Genomic DNA, 18,291 nt, shown 5'->3' with positions numbered 1-18,291 from the left:
AGGAGAAAATAAGGTTGGGAAAAATAAGTCAACTTTGACTATTTAACACTTTTAGTCTTAGAATGAAGCTTAGTGTGTGATGTTTAAGTCATTTCATATTGTTCCTAGGGTTTCATGATAGTTGGAATTAGGAAAACCCAAATCAAGAATTATTATAAGATTAAGATAAGAATTGCATGGGCAAAGTTTCATGGGGAACATCTATGGAGACCGTGGAAGGCACTAGCGTTGTTCCTGTGATTCTTGTCGTTGGCCTCACCCCAGCACAGACATATTGCGCTTTTGCTCATTGTTGGAAGAGATCCTAACAATATGTTGACAAGCATGTAGTCTCCCATGTCAAACATTTATGACTCAAATATTTAACATTGCTTCGCATATGAGATCAGATATAAACTATCACAATGGAAAGATATAAGATTGCTTGGCCATAGAGGTGGGATATTCAACCATGATAGATAAGTGATCATTTTCTTTGGATGATCTCCTTCACTCACAATTACAATTGAAGAAGTATTTTTTAGAGAGATCAAGGTATAGTTCTGATTATGTAAAAATAGGTTTTGAAAGGACCTGAAACCTTGTACATCAAATCAAAAGATATAACAATATAAGGCCCAAATACAGTAGTGTGAGTCACCAAACAAAGATAGGGAATAACCAACAAATTCCCACCACAATGGACATCAATCCTAAACAAGGGAGCTTATGATTTAAATTTAGATTTAGAACCTCTCTTGTAGGACCACAAATTCTTATCTAGAGGAGGGATGGAGTACTTAGATTTCTTTCATTTTATTATTGTCCATCCATCCTCTAGCTTAGCCGCATCATTCTATCAATCCCTTGAAGAAACGAAGGAGTCCACATGACAGACTGGAGAAGAAGTATCATCCAACAAAACACTCTCCCTAGGAGAGGCCAATTTGGGCGAATCCAAAATCTAAAACATCATGTACTGTAGGTTCAAAGACAGCAGACTAAAAAGGGTCAGCATTCAAGACAATAGGACCAACAGTCTAGGAAGCAGGAACCTCCTCCAAAATAGGCTGATCCAAAACATCAATAGAATCCCCTAAACCATCAAAAGCAAGAGACCCTTCAGCAACTTGATCCTGAATAGATGAAGATTTAGTAACAGTGTAAAGCTTATCAGAAACACCCGCCCACCAGGAAGGCGTTCGCTTTGATCTTGCCTTATTAGAAGAACATCAAGCCGCCACATGGCCAGTCGTGACATTTCCTGCATTGGAAGGGAAGACCTTCATAATCTAAGATCTAATTCCAGATACCCCGCGAAGAACCCAAGCAAATCTTCTTAGGGAGACCCTTAGAGTCATCCATCTCAACTAAGATGCATGCAAATGTCGAATGAAGAACATCAGAGGTCGTCATATCCACAATCTGAAACTCCCCAAGAGCCTCCCCAACAGAGATCAAGTATAGTTAGATCATATGAATCTAGAAATTATACGAAAACATAGAAATAATAAAATACATATTTCCAAGGAAGGGTGTGGCATTAATTAATGAACCTCCAAAGAAGTGTATAGAGCTTATACTAGGTTGCTTAAGTATGCAACAAACTAAATAATGATCAATATTAGGAGGTAGACTATAGTCACTAATTCATTAAAAATGGCCTTCCTTATGCTTGGAGATAACTTCATCATATAAAGTTTACAATAAAACATTTTCCTCCTAACTATTGCATAAACTATAAGTGCTAAGAAAAGAATCACTAAGGCAAGAGAAGCACCAAGGGGAAACGTTAAGAGTTCAAATTTGTGACATCATGCTCTAGCATTTAGATAGACTAAAAATTAATTAACAAATAAATTTATTTTTTTTAACCCTATAATAATAATAAAGATTTAAAATGTCAAGTCATATGAGACACCCTTTGATGGATTTATGTTTCTCACATTATGTGTCTTATGATCTTTTCCTTTATATCTGAAGTTGATCTTGCAAGAAATGAAAAATGGCACATTAGGCAACTTATGACAATAGCTTAAAAGAATTTGTGATCAAGCCAGATAAAGTGGGCAACTATCTTTGATGATTGAGATTATGAGATTCTTCTACATTAAGAGGGAATATGACACCTCTTTGAAGGCAACATAGGAGCTTAGAAGATACTTAGAGGGAGTCAAAAAATACATGTATGTGACTGTATGATTTTGATGGGCTTGCTCCTATATACATCATGAGGAAATAACGACTTATCACTGAAGGTTGAAAGATTAATATCAAATTGAAAGAGACTCTGAGAGGCATCCTTGGGTGAAGAGAGTCTCAAAGGGAATATCTACAGGACCTAACTTACTAGGATCATTGTTCAACGGGAGAAATTTTAAGATACAATCCTTTGTGGATGGTATCTTCTCTATGAGGAGAAGTTCTAACTGAAATTCTTTGTAATGTGCTCTCCTCTATGAGAGATAAATCTAAGGTGAAAACCCTTGTTCCACCCTCTAGTAGCAGTTATGGTGGGTCCACCCTCTAACTTTGTTCATGGTGGATATATCATGTGAGTTACTCCATGATGTTGTTGTTATTATGTCATAAAAGGTGATGATCTTTCATTGATGTATATATTTAGAGAGGAGTTATTGAAAGGTGACGATCTTATCAATAGCAAAACCTGTTATCACAACAAACTACATTAAGTTGTTGTCCCAAAGTGCCAAAAGCTATGATAACAAATAGAAGGTAACTATTGTAAGGTGACGATCTTATCAATAGTTGACCTATCTCCTAACACCAACATGTGTTGGAGCAAGTGTTATCTTGGTTCTTCGGGCTAGTTTTTGCCGAACACCTTGATAATCAACTTATCATGGTTCTTCGGACCGGATTTTGTCAGACACCTTGATAATCAACTCATCACAATTCTTCAGGTTGCTTTTTGCCGGACACCGTGAATATCAATTTGTTATGGTTCTTCGGGCCGGATTTTGCCAAACACCATAACTTAAATCTATCTTAAACCGCACTTAAGGTGGTGTTCAAATCTTGTATTATAATTGGTTTAATTCTCTCCTTGTTAAAGAGGGAGTGTTGAATTGAAGCAAATTTCATATGTAATATATGCTAATATATATGTGCATGTTGATGGATCTCTGTTGATATCCGTAAATGTCATTCCAGGTATATCACTTTGAGATGATATTATCTCTATATGCTTGAGAGCATATTGTGTTCCATAAAAAATCCTCCCTAGCTAAGAGGCAATGTTAAGATAATAGCTATGGTCAAATTGATTTAAGATTAAGATACAATGTTGATATATATATATATATATATATATATATATATATATATATATATATATATATATATATATATATATATATAAACATAAACTAATAATAATTAATCATAGAGACATGTCTCTTATTCTTATATTTATAAGAGATTGGAATCTACATTTGAAAAATATCAATATCAATGGCAATATAATCACATTTGCAGAAACTGATCCATGTAAATTAACATAAAGAGGAGGGATCACTCCCTACATGTAGAAGTTGTGCGAGAATGAGAAGAAGGTGACATGGAAATTTGTGCCCTAACTCAGAAACTTATTTCTGAAATCTCTGGTCTATGCATGTCTAGTAGGAATTTTTTTGGAAGAAGAGGGTATTGGAGAATGTTAGGAAATATCCTAAAAATTGATGACGAAAAGAAGGCTTTGGTTAAGTTTTTGACTTCCCTTTGACCCTAAACAAATTAAACCCTAGTGGAGTATAGTTCCTAAACTGATTATTGAATGCATATCTATGGATGGTAGGTATTCCAGGGTCCATGATTACCAAATTGTTCTGTTAGATCGCTTTCACCATAAAATTTGGGTCTCCTGCCCTTACTACCTGCTTTCTTCCTTGAATGCTAGCATTGTAAATCATAGGAAGAACCCTAACTCACAGGTTATTCATCAATGTCTCATTTTGTTAATTTATGATTACTGTAAGAAAGGGCTTATGTTTCCCCCACCAAACAAATTCTTTCAGTTGAAGAAGAGGATCTGGAGAGCCATGTGAAATGTGAGAAGGGGTGAGAACTGGTTTTGAAGATATTGAAGGGGGTGCTTTGGGTGATAAGAGTAAATCCTTCACTAGGAATACTGCTGAGTATCCTAGTTACGATATATGAAGGAGATAATGGTATGGATACTGAAGAGAGTGGTGAGGATGCTGCTCCTCTGCCTACAGTCCCAAAGCTGGTCCGTCTACTAGAAACAAGAAAAGTGAAAGATGAGGCTTTGCTGCCTTACTTCGTGGTAAGAGGTTTGAAACAGATGGATGAGCCCAACATGGATGAATCCTCTGTTAAGGGTCTTATTAGTCCCCATAAGCCCAAGGACAGAAAGATGGAAGGCTCTTATGTTCTGGTAACAGGTACTGATACTGAGATGATTAGGCGTCACTCTATTGGTGGTGAGGAGAAGCTTCTGGAGAAGGAAAAGCGGAATAAAGCTCATGAGAACTTTAGCCATCTAGAGAATTAGCGTGGAATGAAGAAAGCCTTCAATGCTCTGCAAGTTGCCAAAGGCAATGTCCTGCATTTTTACAAGATGATTAAGTGGATTTATCATGAGATTGAAGATATCAAAAACAATCAGTGTGTTTTAACCAACAAAATTCAATTTTTGCAAGCATTGGGATTTGGTAAGGACAACACATTCCCTGTAATGCTTAAAAGAGCTTACTAGGGTGATTGATAATGTTGACACCTTGACACAGCAGTACAATAAAAAATTTGGGAAGTGAATGCTAGAATCAACAAAATTGGAAGAGTCTTAAGATTGGAGAACAGACTTTTAACATCATTAAAGCTTCCAACCAGCATCTGAAGATCCTCATTGTTAAACTGGAGGAAATCAAACGGGAGAAGTTATTGCTGACGTTGAGGGAGACAAGACTGTGAGTCGTATAGACAAGACTCTGAGTCGTATAGATATATTCAGCCCTAGGAAAAGGAATCAGGCTAGCACCAGGAAGAAAGCACATAGTCCAAACAAGTATATTGAGATATGAAGAGTGTTGCTGATTATGAATCAGTTGAGGTGGAAGCAGCAGAGCTCCTCAAGAACTTCGTGTAGGGTTTTTTCAAGAACTTCGTGTAGGGTTTTTTGTCTGCTAACTTGTTGGTTGTTGGGTTTGTGCTGGCCCTGCCTCTGTTAATTTCTCTGTAAAGGGTTTCAGGATCCCTTGAAAACCTGTTTTATTCTTAATCAAAAACATAAGTTTTGACATAAATTTCAAATTGACAAGACAACATCAAACTCCAATAGAGACATTGTTAGGGCTCTCCTTGAAGGTTATCATGGCCCATAATTAGAGTCATCGACATAACCATTGAAAAGTTGGACACGGAATTGCTTAAAAGAGGTAGCAATACGTGGGAACTTCTTACAAAAACAAAATTAACATATGCTTAGCAAGACATAAATGCCACGCTAATTTAAAATCTGAAGGAAGTACTTTAATTTATAGTAGATTTCCTTCAAATTATTACATAATGCTTTCAAAGGAATTCCATCAACATGTTTATAGATTTCGCTATAGTGATTCCGAAGCGTTGAGACAAATGATTTTTATTGTTATACATATAATTTGAAATAATTCTATGCCAAAAAACAGCAAAAGAAATTTGTTACAGACAGGATTCTCTTACAAGGTTAAAGAATAATGAATAAAGAATCAATATGGGACCCCCAAGATAGTAGTGATTTTCATAACGAACTATAATCAATAAAAATGCCATTTGTTTCCCAATACAAGAAAATCTTAAACTTTTTATCAGACATCAAATTGAAATTCTACATGACAATTCTGAGTCTGTAAACAAAACTCCATGCAGACATGTAAGATGTATTGTGGCATCTCTCGATTCTCATATTTGTTTATAAAATAATAAATATGCTTGATCGTGGAGTACTTTGTTTAATCCTACAACAGACACAGTAGCATCATCAAATCGTAGCCATCGACCATCAGAATATTTTGCATCAGCTGTATAATGCCCTCTTGAAGGATCCCATCCATGGTGTGTTATAGTTGCAACTAGCTCATATCTCCTGCCCTGTAGAAATTTCTAACAGTTTATTAATACACATGACAAAAATGATCCAAAAATGACAAGGCAGTGTCCAGAAATAGCCAATAAGATATATGAAGTAAAAACACATTTGACAACTTCAAGACTTACTTCTGTTGTTGAAGAGACGAGCAATTCACGCCCTAGAGCAATCTCTGTATTAAATCGCACAGGTTTATGTACCTTGCTGGTGCCTGTACTTCCATAACTAAAGCGCATTAAATGCAATATCAGCACCTTTGAAAGAGTCTGTAATTTTACAGCCTTACTTGCACTCACAATGCCTTCCTGTGCCACAGCCAAACAATTCAGAGTTCTATCCACTTCATTCCATTCAAGTTCAAACTAGGCTACTTTATCATCATTTAGAAGAAAACAGACAACAAAACATCTTTAAATATAAAACTCAACATATGTGCACATTTCATAAGCAAATCAATATATGAACTAAATCAGACAAATAGAGATGTTAGTAGATGATATAAAATATCAGATATCAGCATACCACATGCTTATATACCAAGTTGCATTAAATTGAGACGAGGCTGCTCAAGCAAACATATAGCAACTTGAAGAAAACAAAGATGCAAAAAAGACACAATATGGAAGGAAAATTTTCAAGGCATTCTTTATTTAAAGGGATGTGAAATAAATTCACCAACTCAACAAAATGACATTCACAAAAATTGATGATGAAGTCATCACTGAATTGCTGTTATACTGCTATCATGATTAATTTTTGATATTTATTGCTATTATACTGCTGATGTGCCGTTGTCATCATTGAACAGTTTAAATTGCTGTCATGATTGAATTTGAGTATCTCCCCTCAATCTCTATTTTAATATGTAGTTTTCGTACATTCCATACCTCCACAGGCACACACACACCTATGCCCGTGCACACGCACACACAGCTGTCCCCTCATTGTCTCCAAGATATTTCCCTTGGACTGCAATCCCCAAAATGCATTCTTTTCTAGCCCCGTCTTTGAAATGTCGAGAAGCATATTGTCAGGCTTCTCCTCATATATGTGTGCCCAACAACATGAACTTTGGCAATAACTTGAATTTGCATTTTTGTTTACAGAAATTTCCGACTTTGTATTGTATCTTTTGACTTCAGTTTTTATCATTGAAATATCTTAGACAATCATGCCCCTCTCTATATGATGTCACTGGGAATTTTGATGTCGTGTATATCTTTGATTTGAAAAAGACAATCTCCTACATTTAAATATGCACCTCTCAATAGATTTTGTTAGCAATTTTGCCATTGTCCGCATGTGTGCAATGCATGTTACTCTAAAACTCAAAATCACATGTACAAGTGTGCACTTGTGCAGGTAATTTCAGTTTGAGTAACTCTTTCATGAAGGGCACACCTTAAAGACAAATTGATCTTTTATGTTCGCTTTTTACTAGTGTGCACTTTTGTTCTTGTTTTTCTTCTGCGTATTAAAATATCATTCTTCCACAGTGTGCCTCACTATACAAATTTGTCGTTCTCGGAACTTTTTTAGATGTGCTCCTCTAGACAAATTAGTTTGTCTGGTGAATATAACTTCAGCCCTACACATGCTTTCAGATTTTTTCATTCAAGTGTGTACCTAATCATGGGATAAAATTTCAATTGTTTCAATTTACTACTTCATACTAGTATGTGGCATCATCACACTTGTCAGAGGTGTGTACCTCACATCACAGACACGCTTGCTTTCAATTCCCTTTACTTAAACACAGATTCCAGTAAGTGTCTTCTTTTTTTCCATCATTTTTTCCCTTGTCAAGAGTGTACCTAATAATGCAATCTCAATACCAACTCTGTCGCCCCTCAATAAACACAACTCTGAAAAGATTGAAATTTGCCTTATTCTAAGACTTCACAATTTTCTAATAAGCCCAGTCAAGCCCAATTCAGCATTGCTGCAGTCTATTGGCAATCCCATAAAGTAGGACAGTGAACAAAGAAATTGCAATAATAATCAAAACTAATAACGGAGGAAAAGGCATAATATGATTTGGGGCAAGATAAGAGATTTGTTTGGTGACTAAAAGACAAACAATTAGTTGACAACAAATAAAGAGACGTGACTTTTGAGAGAGGACGCAGCTGGCAAGCAGGACAACTCCCCAAACAAATCAAAGGATATTTAAGGACCTCAAATTGAGGACTCCAATGGCACAAGAGGCATCAATCTAAGAAAGACATCTGATCAGAAATTCAGATAAGCTTGTAAATGCAATATCGTGTCTGTTAAGTGGCATGAAATTAAACATTTGTACATTTGATCTGCTTATGTGGAATTACAAATAAGCACATACTCATTTTGCCTAAATAGAAAATAGCACATCAATCTGCCCAATGCTACCAAAAATAGCAATACTACCAATCTGCTTATTATGGACAATGTTATATTAGGTTTTCTTATATTGTATTGTCATGTGCATTACTAGCTTAAAGTAAACAATCTGCTATATAAAGATTGCAAATAGGATTAATATTTATGTTTACACAAATGCATATGCCTATTTCATAATCAATTACTTATGGTGAGATAGATAGGGAGATGTGATTTACTATCTCGTAGGAATTTGGTCATAGTTGGACATTCCTGCCTCTTGTGGGCTGCAAGGCAATCTGGTTGATCCAAGGGGAGGAATTGGTCACAGTTAACATATCTCTGGTTTGTGGGATACCCAAAATGGAGAACTGGTACACCGTTGGATGTTCCTAATGCTTGTGGGATGTGGGCAAGTTTGTCATAATATGAATATGACGTGCTCTTGGGCTTAGTATTAGAAAATTTATATGTGAATTATTTCTTCAGTCATTGATGACTAACAAAGTTATTTTGGCATATTCTATTATTGGAATTGTTGTTTGTGTAAACAAGTAAAATTCCAACTTGGGGACATTACAGCTGTCTCGCCCCTCAATAAACACATCTCTGAACCTGTCACGCCCTTCAAAATTGCCTTATTCTAAGACTTCACAACTTTCGAATAAGCCCAATCAAGCCCTGGCCAACAGAAAAGGAAGAAGTGTAATTCAGAACCATGGCAGTTTATTGATGTTCCGAGTAAGTAGGTCAGTGATCAAAGAAATTGGTAGGAGAAAGCTTAATAAGCTTAATATGATTTGGTGCAAGAGAAGTGATTTGCTAAGTGACTAAAAGACAAACAATCATTTATGTAGATCTTGATAAGACACCGCTGGGAAGAGAGACAAATCTACAAACAAATCACAAGATTTTTAACGACCATCCATTAAGCATTCCAAGAATACAGGAGACATTGATCTAAAAAGGACATCTGATCTGCATATGTGGAGCTGTGATTAGTGATGTACTCATTCTGCATAAATAGATGATAGCACATTAATCTGCCTACATGCTACTCAAAATAACAATACTATAAATCTGCTTATTACAGATATTGTTATATTAGATCTGCTTATATTTTCATCAATCTTATCAACAACATTTCCTAGCTTTATATAAACAATATGTTATATAATGATTGCAACAGGGTTAATATCTATATTCATAAAAATGCATATGCCTATTTCATAATCATTCAGATATGGGAGAAATAAGGTAGGGAGATGCAGTCTACCAACTTTCCCAAACTAACTATGACCCCAAATAGGGGGGAATTCAGTCATAGTTGGACATTCCTGCCTCTTGTGGGCTAAGAGGTGATTTGGTTGATCATTAGCCATAGTTGGTATTCCTGCCACTTGTGGAACACCCCAAGGAGGGAACTGATCCATTGTTGCATGTTCCTGTCGTTTGTGGGATATGGGCAAGTCTTCTATAATATGAATATGGCATGCTCTTGGACCTGGTTAGGCTGAGTAGTTTACTGGCACCTTCTCGAGGTTGCTACCAAAATGATTTGTTGTGTAGGCATACCACTCATTTTAGGAGACCCATTATGCATTAGATAAATGTATATGTGCATTATTTCTTCAAATCATTGATGACTATTAAAGTTAATTTTGGCATTCTAGTATTGGAGTTGTTGTTTTGTGTAAACAGGTAAAACTCCGACTTGGGGACATTACAGCTGGTACTCCCCTCAATAAACACCTCTGAAACTATTGAATTAGAAAACTGTTTTATTGCAAGACTCGCAATTTTCTAATAAACTCAATCAAGCCCAAGCTGACAGTGAAGGAAGAAGTTCAATTCAGCATCGCAGCAGTATATTGGCGATCCAAGTAAGTAGGTCAGCAATCAAATAAATTGCAGTAATGATTAAAATTAATCAGTGCAAAAGAAGTGATTTATTAAGTGACTAAAAGACAAAAAAAAAAATTTAATAACAAATAAATAAGCATGGCTCTTGCGAGAAGACACTGCTGGGAAGAGGTGGTGCAAAGAACCTAAGCAACTTCATCAATTTCATCAACGAAGAGGAGTGTCCATTAGCCTTTGGCTCAAGCCTTGTTTTGTTTCATTGTGATTAGATCCTCAGAGATCAATCATTTCTAGGATAGAAAACGGTCATTTGTAAGGGTCAATGCATCAAGATGTTTCTATAAATCTTGTTTATATTGGACTCATTGACCCCTAGCTTTAGATTTTCTTGTTTTGTGTGAATAAAGGTCCTATCCTAGGATCTAAATAGGTTCTAGGTCTTAATATAGGTCTAAGATCAAAGTTTCACACACTTTGCACCTCTTTTGCAAAAAACTGCCAAAGTTGCAAAAATGTTGTCAGCAACTTTTAAAAGTTGCATTTTGGGGAAAACAACCTCCAATAACCAAATGGTGGTTATAGCCGTTGGTTAGGGGTTATTTAAATGTAATTCATCTCTCTGAGAGGAGAGAGACTCAATTGTACAGATTCTACTTTGAAATCAATAAAGAAAACCCTATTTTCTGTTTAATTTTGCTGAAATGGCCCTTGGTACGGACGTGTATGGATCCCCTTCCTCTGACATCTGAATCTTACACGGATGCTTAAAGGAATGAATTAACCTTCTATCAGTTTTGGTTTGGGGTGAATTGGTGCAGAAGGGTACAAATTATAAACCATTTTCTGAAACTGGTCTGGTTAACCCTGAATTCTAGGGATTAACACAAAATGGAGCCCAAACTTGACTTTCCACCAGTGGATTTGCATGGCCACTTGGGAAGATCAAGTTAGGACAATGTACTATCAGATTCCAAGAATGCAGAACTGGAGGGGTTGGGTCGATATTTTTACATCTGTGCCCTAGGCTGAATATCCCTATGTATTCAGCATATTAAATGTATAGTTTGAGGAAACAGTCATGTAAGAAGTATTGATTTGGCAAATAAAATGGTGGATTTAGTTGTTATTGGTGTAGGAGCACACACTTGATCCATCATTTCAATTCTGTGAACCCATCATAGTACACTTCCTTAAGAAACCACACCTAATTTGGCCAATTAGGTCTGTGCGTCTTAGGAGAGTTCTAGGGTGCTGGAATAGAGTTGAAACCTGAAAGTTTGAGAACATATAGTATTCCATAAAGGGAATTGGAAACCATAATAAGTTTGCCTAGTCATTTTCACAAATTTTGTGTTATCTGAGAAAAGCTGAATTTCTAGACCTACTAGGAAGCCTAGGCCTGGAATCAGAAATCGTCTGATTGAAAGATTGGAGTTCTAAGACCCAGGGGTCTTGTTGGATTGTAGAAGGATTGGATAAGTACTAGTAGACCTAAGGTTAGATAGTCTCTAGATCAATTTGGTGAAGCCCCACAAATTGAGTCCAAGTCCTAAGGAATTTGCCTTAGAGCCGAGACAAGATTATTGAAGATCTTGATTTAGAAGAGAAGAGAAGAGAAGAAGTGAATGTTGATTCCAAGTCCTCAAGAAAGGTTGAATCTGCAAGCAAGATAGGAGAACCTATCAAGGACATAAGGTTCAAGACCAGGAAGTCTTTACAGGCCCAAGATTCATAAAGAATCAACACCTTTTGCTGCCATGCTCTGCATCAAGTGGTACCAGACCCACTAAGATTCTGATTTGGGAGTTTTTTGAAAGACAAGATGTCTGAAGGTGAATAAGGCGACAGGGAGATCCCTTTAAGGGTGACCAATTATGAATTGGCCAAAATTGTGAAGGAGCAGATGGCTGAGAGCAGAGCAGTCAGAGCAGAGAACAAAGCTATGAGGAGAGAATTGGATAAGTTGAAGGGGCAGGTACGTAGGGGAGACAATGAGGAATCAGAAGAAGAAGATTTGTGAAAGACAAGATGTCTGAAGGTGAAGAAGGGGACAGGGAGATCCCTTTAAGGGTGACCAATATTGAATTGGCCAAAATTGTGAAGGAGCAGATGGCTGAGAGCAGAGCAGTCAGAGCAAGTAACAGGGCTATGAGGAGAGAATTGGATAAGTTGAAGGGGCAGGTACGTAGGGAAGACAATAAAGAATCAAAGAAGTGGAGGAGGACCAGCCTGAACACAGAAATATGCCTGAAGATCAGAGAGCTATGCTTGCAGCCCTAGAGAGGCTAGGAAAGAAAGACAAAGGGGACCTACCTATGTTTCATGGCAAAGTAGAACCAGAGGAGTGCATGGACCAGTGTATTCATTCTGCCTGAATAGATAATAGCACATTGATCTGCCTATATGCTAGCAAAAATAACAATGCTATCAATCTGCTTATTACGGATAATGTTTTATGAGATCTGCTTATATTTTTATCTCTCTAGACATGTGCATTACTAGCTTAATGTAAACAATCTGCTATATAATGATTGCAATAGGATTAATATTTATATTTATATAAACGCATATACCTATTTCATGATCAATCACATGTGGGGAATATAAAATATGGAGATGCAGTTTACTGCCTCCCATGACTACCCCAAGAGAGGTAATTGGGTGATACTTAGACATTCTTGCCTCTTGTGAACCAAGAGGCAATTTGGTTGACCCAAGAGGAACTGGTCATAGTTCACACCTGCAGCTTGTGGGATACCCCAAGGGGGGAACTGGTCCATTGTTTGAAGTTCCTGCCGCTGCTGGGACATGGCCACACTTTCCATAATATGAATATGGCATGCTCTCTGACTTAGTTAGGCTGGATATTTTACTGGCACCGTCTGAATGTTCCTACTAAAACGATTGGTTATGGAGTAGTCATACCACCTATTTTAAGAGACCCATTACACATTAGATGATGTATATGTGGATTATTTCTTCAAAATTTCAAATCATTGATGACTAAGAAAGTTAATATCGGAATTGGTGTTAATGTGCAAATGGCTGAAAGTCTAATTGTGGGGCATTACATTGATCTTCAGACTGTCTACTATATAAAGTGTGCCCCTCAAATCCCACCTTAGCTGATTTCTCTAACAAAAATATCTTTCTTTTGGTGAAGTGTATCATCAATCAGATGTACACTCAAGGAAAGGTGTCAACTTTGAAACATACTACATGCATTACCCTCCACGGTTTTTTGCCTTGGTGAACTTGTCTAAAGGCACCGTTTCTTCAAAGATACAAATAGGAACAACAAAACAGAAAATAGACCAATAGGGCAAAACTTGAAAGTTTGAAACATTACTATTTGAATGGGTGGTAAGACAATATTTTAGATTTTACTCAATACTAAAAAATTACAACTGAGACACGTTTTCCAATGAAACTTTGTAGTTGAATATACTTGCAAGGCAACAAACAAGGTTTTTGTAGATGTACTAATGCTAGTAAATGTTTTCTGACATACTATATATATCCAAAGCAAATCTGTCATTCTGGATAATACTTAAAGAGTATGAGGGGGAAGTGATTGATTATAAATGAATGCTATTCAATATAAATACAATATGTGAAGTTGAACAAAATTGGTACTAAATAATACAACAATGAACAAAGTAACAGCAGAGTGGATGTAAAAATTATTATAGAATCAACATTTTGAAAAATGTGATAAAGAACAGAGAAATCACATAACAATATTATTTTATGTCCTGCAAGATAAAGCTATGTCACATATAGAGAAAACTCCTCATACACTGAAATGAGTGTACATTGCCAAGCATCTCAACATCCTCTCATTTATATCAGAAAACTTCTGTGTACAGAAAACGCAGGCATTGGCCATGATTTATGATTTTGAAAAACTTTAAAAATATACCTTGCCAGTAGAAGCTCTATAACCTTCAACAGATTCTGGAGAAGCAAAGAGGCGAAGGGCATCTTCAAGTGTCCTAACGGCTTCAGGAAAAATGTCCAAATGAAGCAACATAAAAGGTTGAATAGTAGCTGAAGCTTTGTTACCTGTCCAAAAAGAAATATCAAATCTCATATTCAAGAGAATACTTAGAGTTGGTTGAGGCCACACAAGAATAAAAATGCATTATAATTTAAAAAACTGCTAAAGGAATTTACGTTGGATCCAGGATAGCCCATTGGCAAAGCTAATGTCTCTAATGATGCCAAGAGCTTTGGGTAGAGCTGCCTTCAGATGCTATTGGTAGCCATCTCCTGCATGTGATAATACAACAATTGCAAAGAGTCGTATTCTATTTCCAGCGGATAATTTATCGTTAACATCTGTTAATCGATCTCACAGAGCCCTAACATTGGCAGTTGGGTGCTCTGGTTGTAATTTACCAACCTACAGTATAATTTGATGACAAAATTTGAAAGGTAGAACAATCCATGAGGAACATAAAACGGGTTGTATACTACATGAGGTAAGAAAACGCCAGATCTTACAAATAATGGTACCAGATCCCCTAACATATGGATCTTACCCTGAAATATTATCTTACCCTCAACAAGTGTGACTCGGTTACATTCAAAGCCTAATCATTTGTCCTTGCTTGAAATAGATTCAAGGAGAATCCACATGGCAATCACATACTCCGACAACTTACAAATCAATATGCAGTTTCAGTAAGCCCTGCTCCTTAATCCCCTTAATCAATATTTAATACTCCTACTACCCACCAGCTTGACAACAATCCAATAGGGAGTTGGGCCCACAATTATAATATCTACAGTTAGAGCTGTTACGTTTCCTTCTATTCATGTTTGTTCCCCAATTCGCATGGAATGCAAGATGTCGTTACAAATAGAATAGCAATATTCATTTCACGACACCCACGGTAATGGTTCTTCTATTCGACTTTGGCGTTACAAGTTCCTACGAGGGCAAATAGACCAATCCTGTGACCCCAAAGTAACTCACGATGGTCTCCTTCTAAGACTAGAAACTTCCGGGTTACATCTCTATCGTGGTTGTTACAAGATTTCCCTAAGATATTTCCATACTGAAATTGTCTTCTACAAAGATTTTGATTCATAATTGGTCACCAGCTAGTAGCCTATTTTAATTTCTCACTTGTAACACTACTACTGTCAATTCTTATTCTTAAACCCACAGACTAGCTTCTTCTCAACCCAATAGCAAGGATCTATGTAAAAGGACAGTCTCCAATCTTCAAGATCATACAAGAAGGATCTAATGCCCCAGCTACATGGTCTTCTCATATGTGTTGCGCTGCTTGATCATGATGAACTCTTCTGTCAAGGCCTTCTTCTACACCAGTTACAATATGCCCGCAAACTTTAGAAAGCGACTATTTTTAATTTCACCAACCTTTGCAATGCCCAGACGACTCCAATTCCTTGACCTCTACTCAAAATTGCTTTCTTCTCAGAAAAACAGCCCTTAAATCTTTTCCACGATAAATAATGAAGGCCCGATAATGAGAAACATGTTTCACAAATTATTTCTCAGCTATAGTCTGCAACAGTAAAATATTGGTCTGTGAATCTATTGTGAGCCTAACCAAATATGGATAATATCGGGTCCCCCGATAACCATTTATTTTATTATTTTTGGGGCCTCCCATAGTTGATATCCTTCCTTTAGGAAAAAAAAATTTGCGTTGTTGCCTCAGAACAATTATTTATCCCGATAACTATAGAGGAGACTCGCTTTTATTCTGTTTTATTTTTGCTTGTATCCCACTCTTGTTCCATTATTCAAATATTTCCACAAAAAATCATTGTCAAATACAACTGATATTAATTGCAGGATTTTGAAAAATATTTTCACAATGTTGAATGACCCACTAATACCACAGAATATGGGTAGCGTTTAGTGCCTGGGTATAAATAAGTTACCAAACTAAGTTATAAATCTCAAATTAGCATTTCATTGAGAATTTGGCTTTACCCACAATATAATACTTTTCCTTATTATATTTTTGCAGTTGATATTTCACTGAATAACTTTTGATAAATAATTTCATCTCTGAAAATGATAACCCTTTGTAGATATGTTCCACGGGCTAGCAAGATTTGTAAGGCTCTGATACCACTGAATTATCCCAAATGGATATTGACCCGATTCTTTCTCAAAATAATATTTAGAACATAAACATATGAAGTTGCATTATAAACCAATAATATAAAACCATAGATTCTCATAATATACCTTGAAAAATGCTATTGCATTATACATCAGCAATACAATAACCAGCATTCAAAAGTCCAATCTTAAACACAGTTTTACAGTTAGATTGGAATACTAAGAAAAGAACCTATAAGCACATGTGAGACACTTGATATGACGTCTCCATAGACAATGGGTTTGCGTCCACTGTCTACCGGCACGAGGGTTTACGTCCTCCCGCTGGATGAAAGCTGAAGCTTTTCGAATAACTCTAACACGAGAGAAACTAAAATTTGAATCATAAACCAAGCATGCCTGAATGAATGAGTCTCTCTCCTTTTTAATCCCCAAAGTTGTGACTCTTCGACTCCCTTCCAGTCTTTTCGTCTTGTCTCTCCTTTTCACTTTTGGCCCACTTTATAATACTAAATTCACCTTTTATAATTTTAATCCACGCTTTCATAGTCAATTTTAATATTATATGAATGTCTTTAAATTTTCTAATGTCCCAAAAAGGGGACATTACAAATTCGAAGCAAACACATGAATGATACACGAAGCAAACACAATGTAGACACATAATACATGCATTCTTGAATAATGACTTACAGTTCACTAGAATCAAGAAGATGACTTACAAAATTTAATTCTTCGATAGATTCCTGCAACCACAAGTGATCATTAGTACACATGTATATATAATTTTCAAGAAAATGCAAGTTGATATAATTTATTCTTGTTTTCAAAGCACACTGTTATGAATCCATGGTATTTCTTAGGAGTTTTAAAATTGTATTAAAAAGAAAATTGACGTCTCCAAAAGTACCCCCATTTCCTGTTTGAAAAATAGTCATACCGTTACCAGTACCAGTACCGGAGACCTCCAAGTCTCCCCTGTTTCCCCGTAGCCTTGGTTTTGTAAGATACCTGATTGTCTTTAACAAATTTCACTACATATGAAGGATGCCACTACAAGGGAATAGTATATATTATTATATCACTGGTTCAATCTGAATATTTTATATGTTGAAGGACCACCTTCTGATAAAACATTAATAGATTTAAAATAAAGTTAACCGTTCTTATATTTGCAATCAGTGCTCCAGAGCCAAGTATATACCACCTTTTAGTTTGGTGGAATCAGTTTCCACGTATATCTTCAAACAGTTTGTATAGCTAAATCATCATAACCAATACTAGTATCAAATCTGACCCAGAATTTTATTACAACTTACATCAGTGTAGCTGAGTGTTTAGTCAAGCACCTGAATGTCATTTTCAAGCTTTTGACTCTTATCCTCTGATTGATGACAAACACTTCACAAGCTGTTTGCAGATGATAATCATATACTTGTTGCTTCACCAATTACAGAATTTTTCAATCTCTAATGGATGTGTGGAAATCTGTGATGTATAATTGCGATGCATCCTTAGTACAAATGATATTAGCTTCCCTTCTATCGTCTGTATCAAGCTTTTGCCTGAGTTTTTTTTGGTTGGGTAAGACTGTAGTCTGGAGCCTGATGAAATATGCATTCACAGCAATAATCTCCCAGCCAACCAATAGAAATGTGACCTCTTTGAATGCTTTCTAATGTTTAAATAAAACATATGGCCCATGTTACCGGAATATTATAGTGAGCCAACTCTGATAATTTTACTATTGATCTGCGCCACCAATTTAAAATAAATACATCTTAATATCTGCCACTTCATATTCACGGCAATATATTTCCCCACTAACAGCTTGATGGAGACCGCCTGTCTAGTTGAGTCTTGTTTATCATAA

General features: G+C 36.2%; 1 protein-coding gene across 1 annotated transcript in view; it reads right to left on the bottom strand.

Moving 5' to 3' along the window:
- Positions 1–5,737: 5,737 nt before the first annotated feature.
- UBP24 (ubiquitin-specific protease 24) overlaps positions 5,738–18,291 on the bottom strand; it is a 49,119-nt gene continuing 36,565 nt past the window's right edge. Inside the window, exons 6-8 of the mRNA XM_089797500.1 lie at positions 14,232–14,374; positions 6,217–6,393; positions 5,738–6,090 (exon numbers count right to left, since the gene is read on the bottom strand). Of these exons, the coding sequence (XP_089653626.1) occupies positions 5,902–6,090; positions 6,217–6,393; positions 14,232–14,374 (509 nt within the window). The 3' untranslated portion in view covers positions 5,738–5,901. The remainder of the gene's footprint in view (positions 6,091–6,216; positions 6,394–14,231; positions 14,375–18,291) is intronic.

The sequence above is a fragment of the Cupressus sempervirens genome, chromosome 8 (assembly GCF_028749045.1).
Source record: "Cupressus sempervirens isolate cs-2001-9-10 chromosome 8, ASM2874904v1, whole genome shotgun sequence".
Classification (NCBI taxonomy): Eukaryota; Viridiplantae; Streptophyta; class Pinopsida; order Cupressales; family Cupressaceae; genus Cupressus; species Cupressus sempervirens.
The sequence above is the reverse complement of the archived record's forward strand: the minus strand, read 5'-3'. Positions and strand labels throughout refer to the sequence as shown.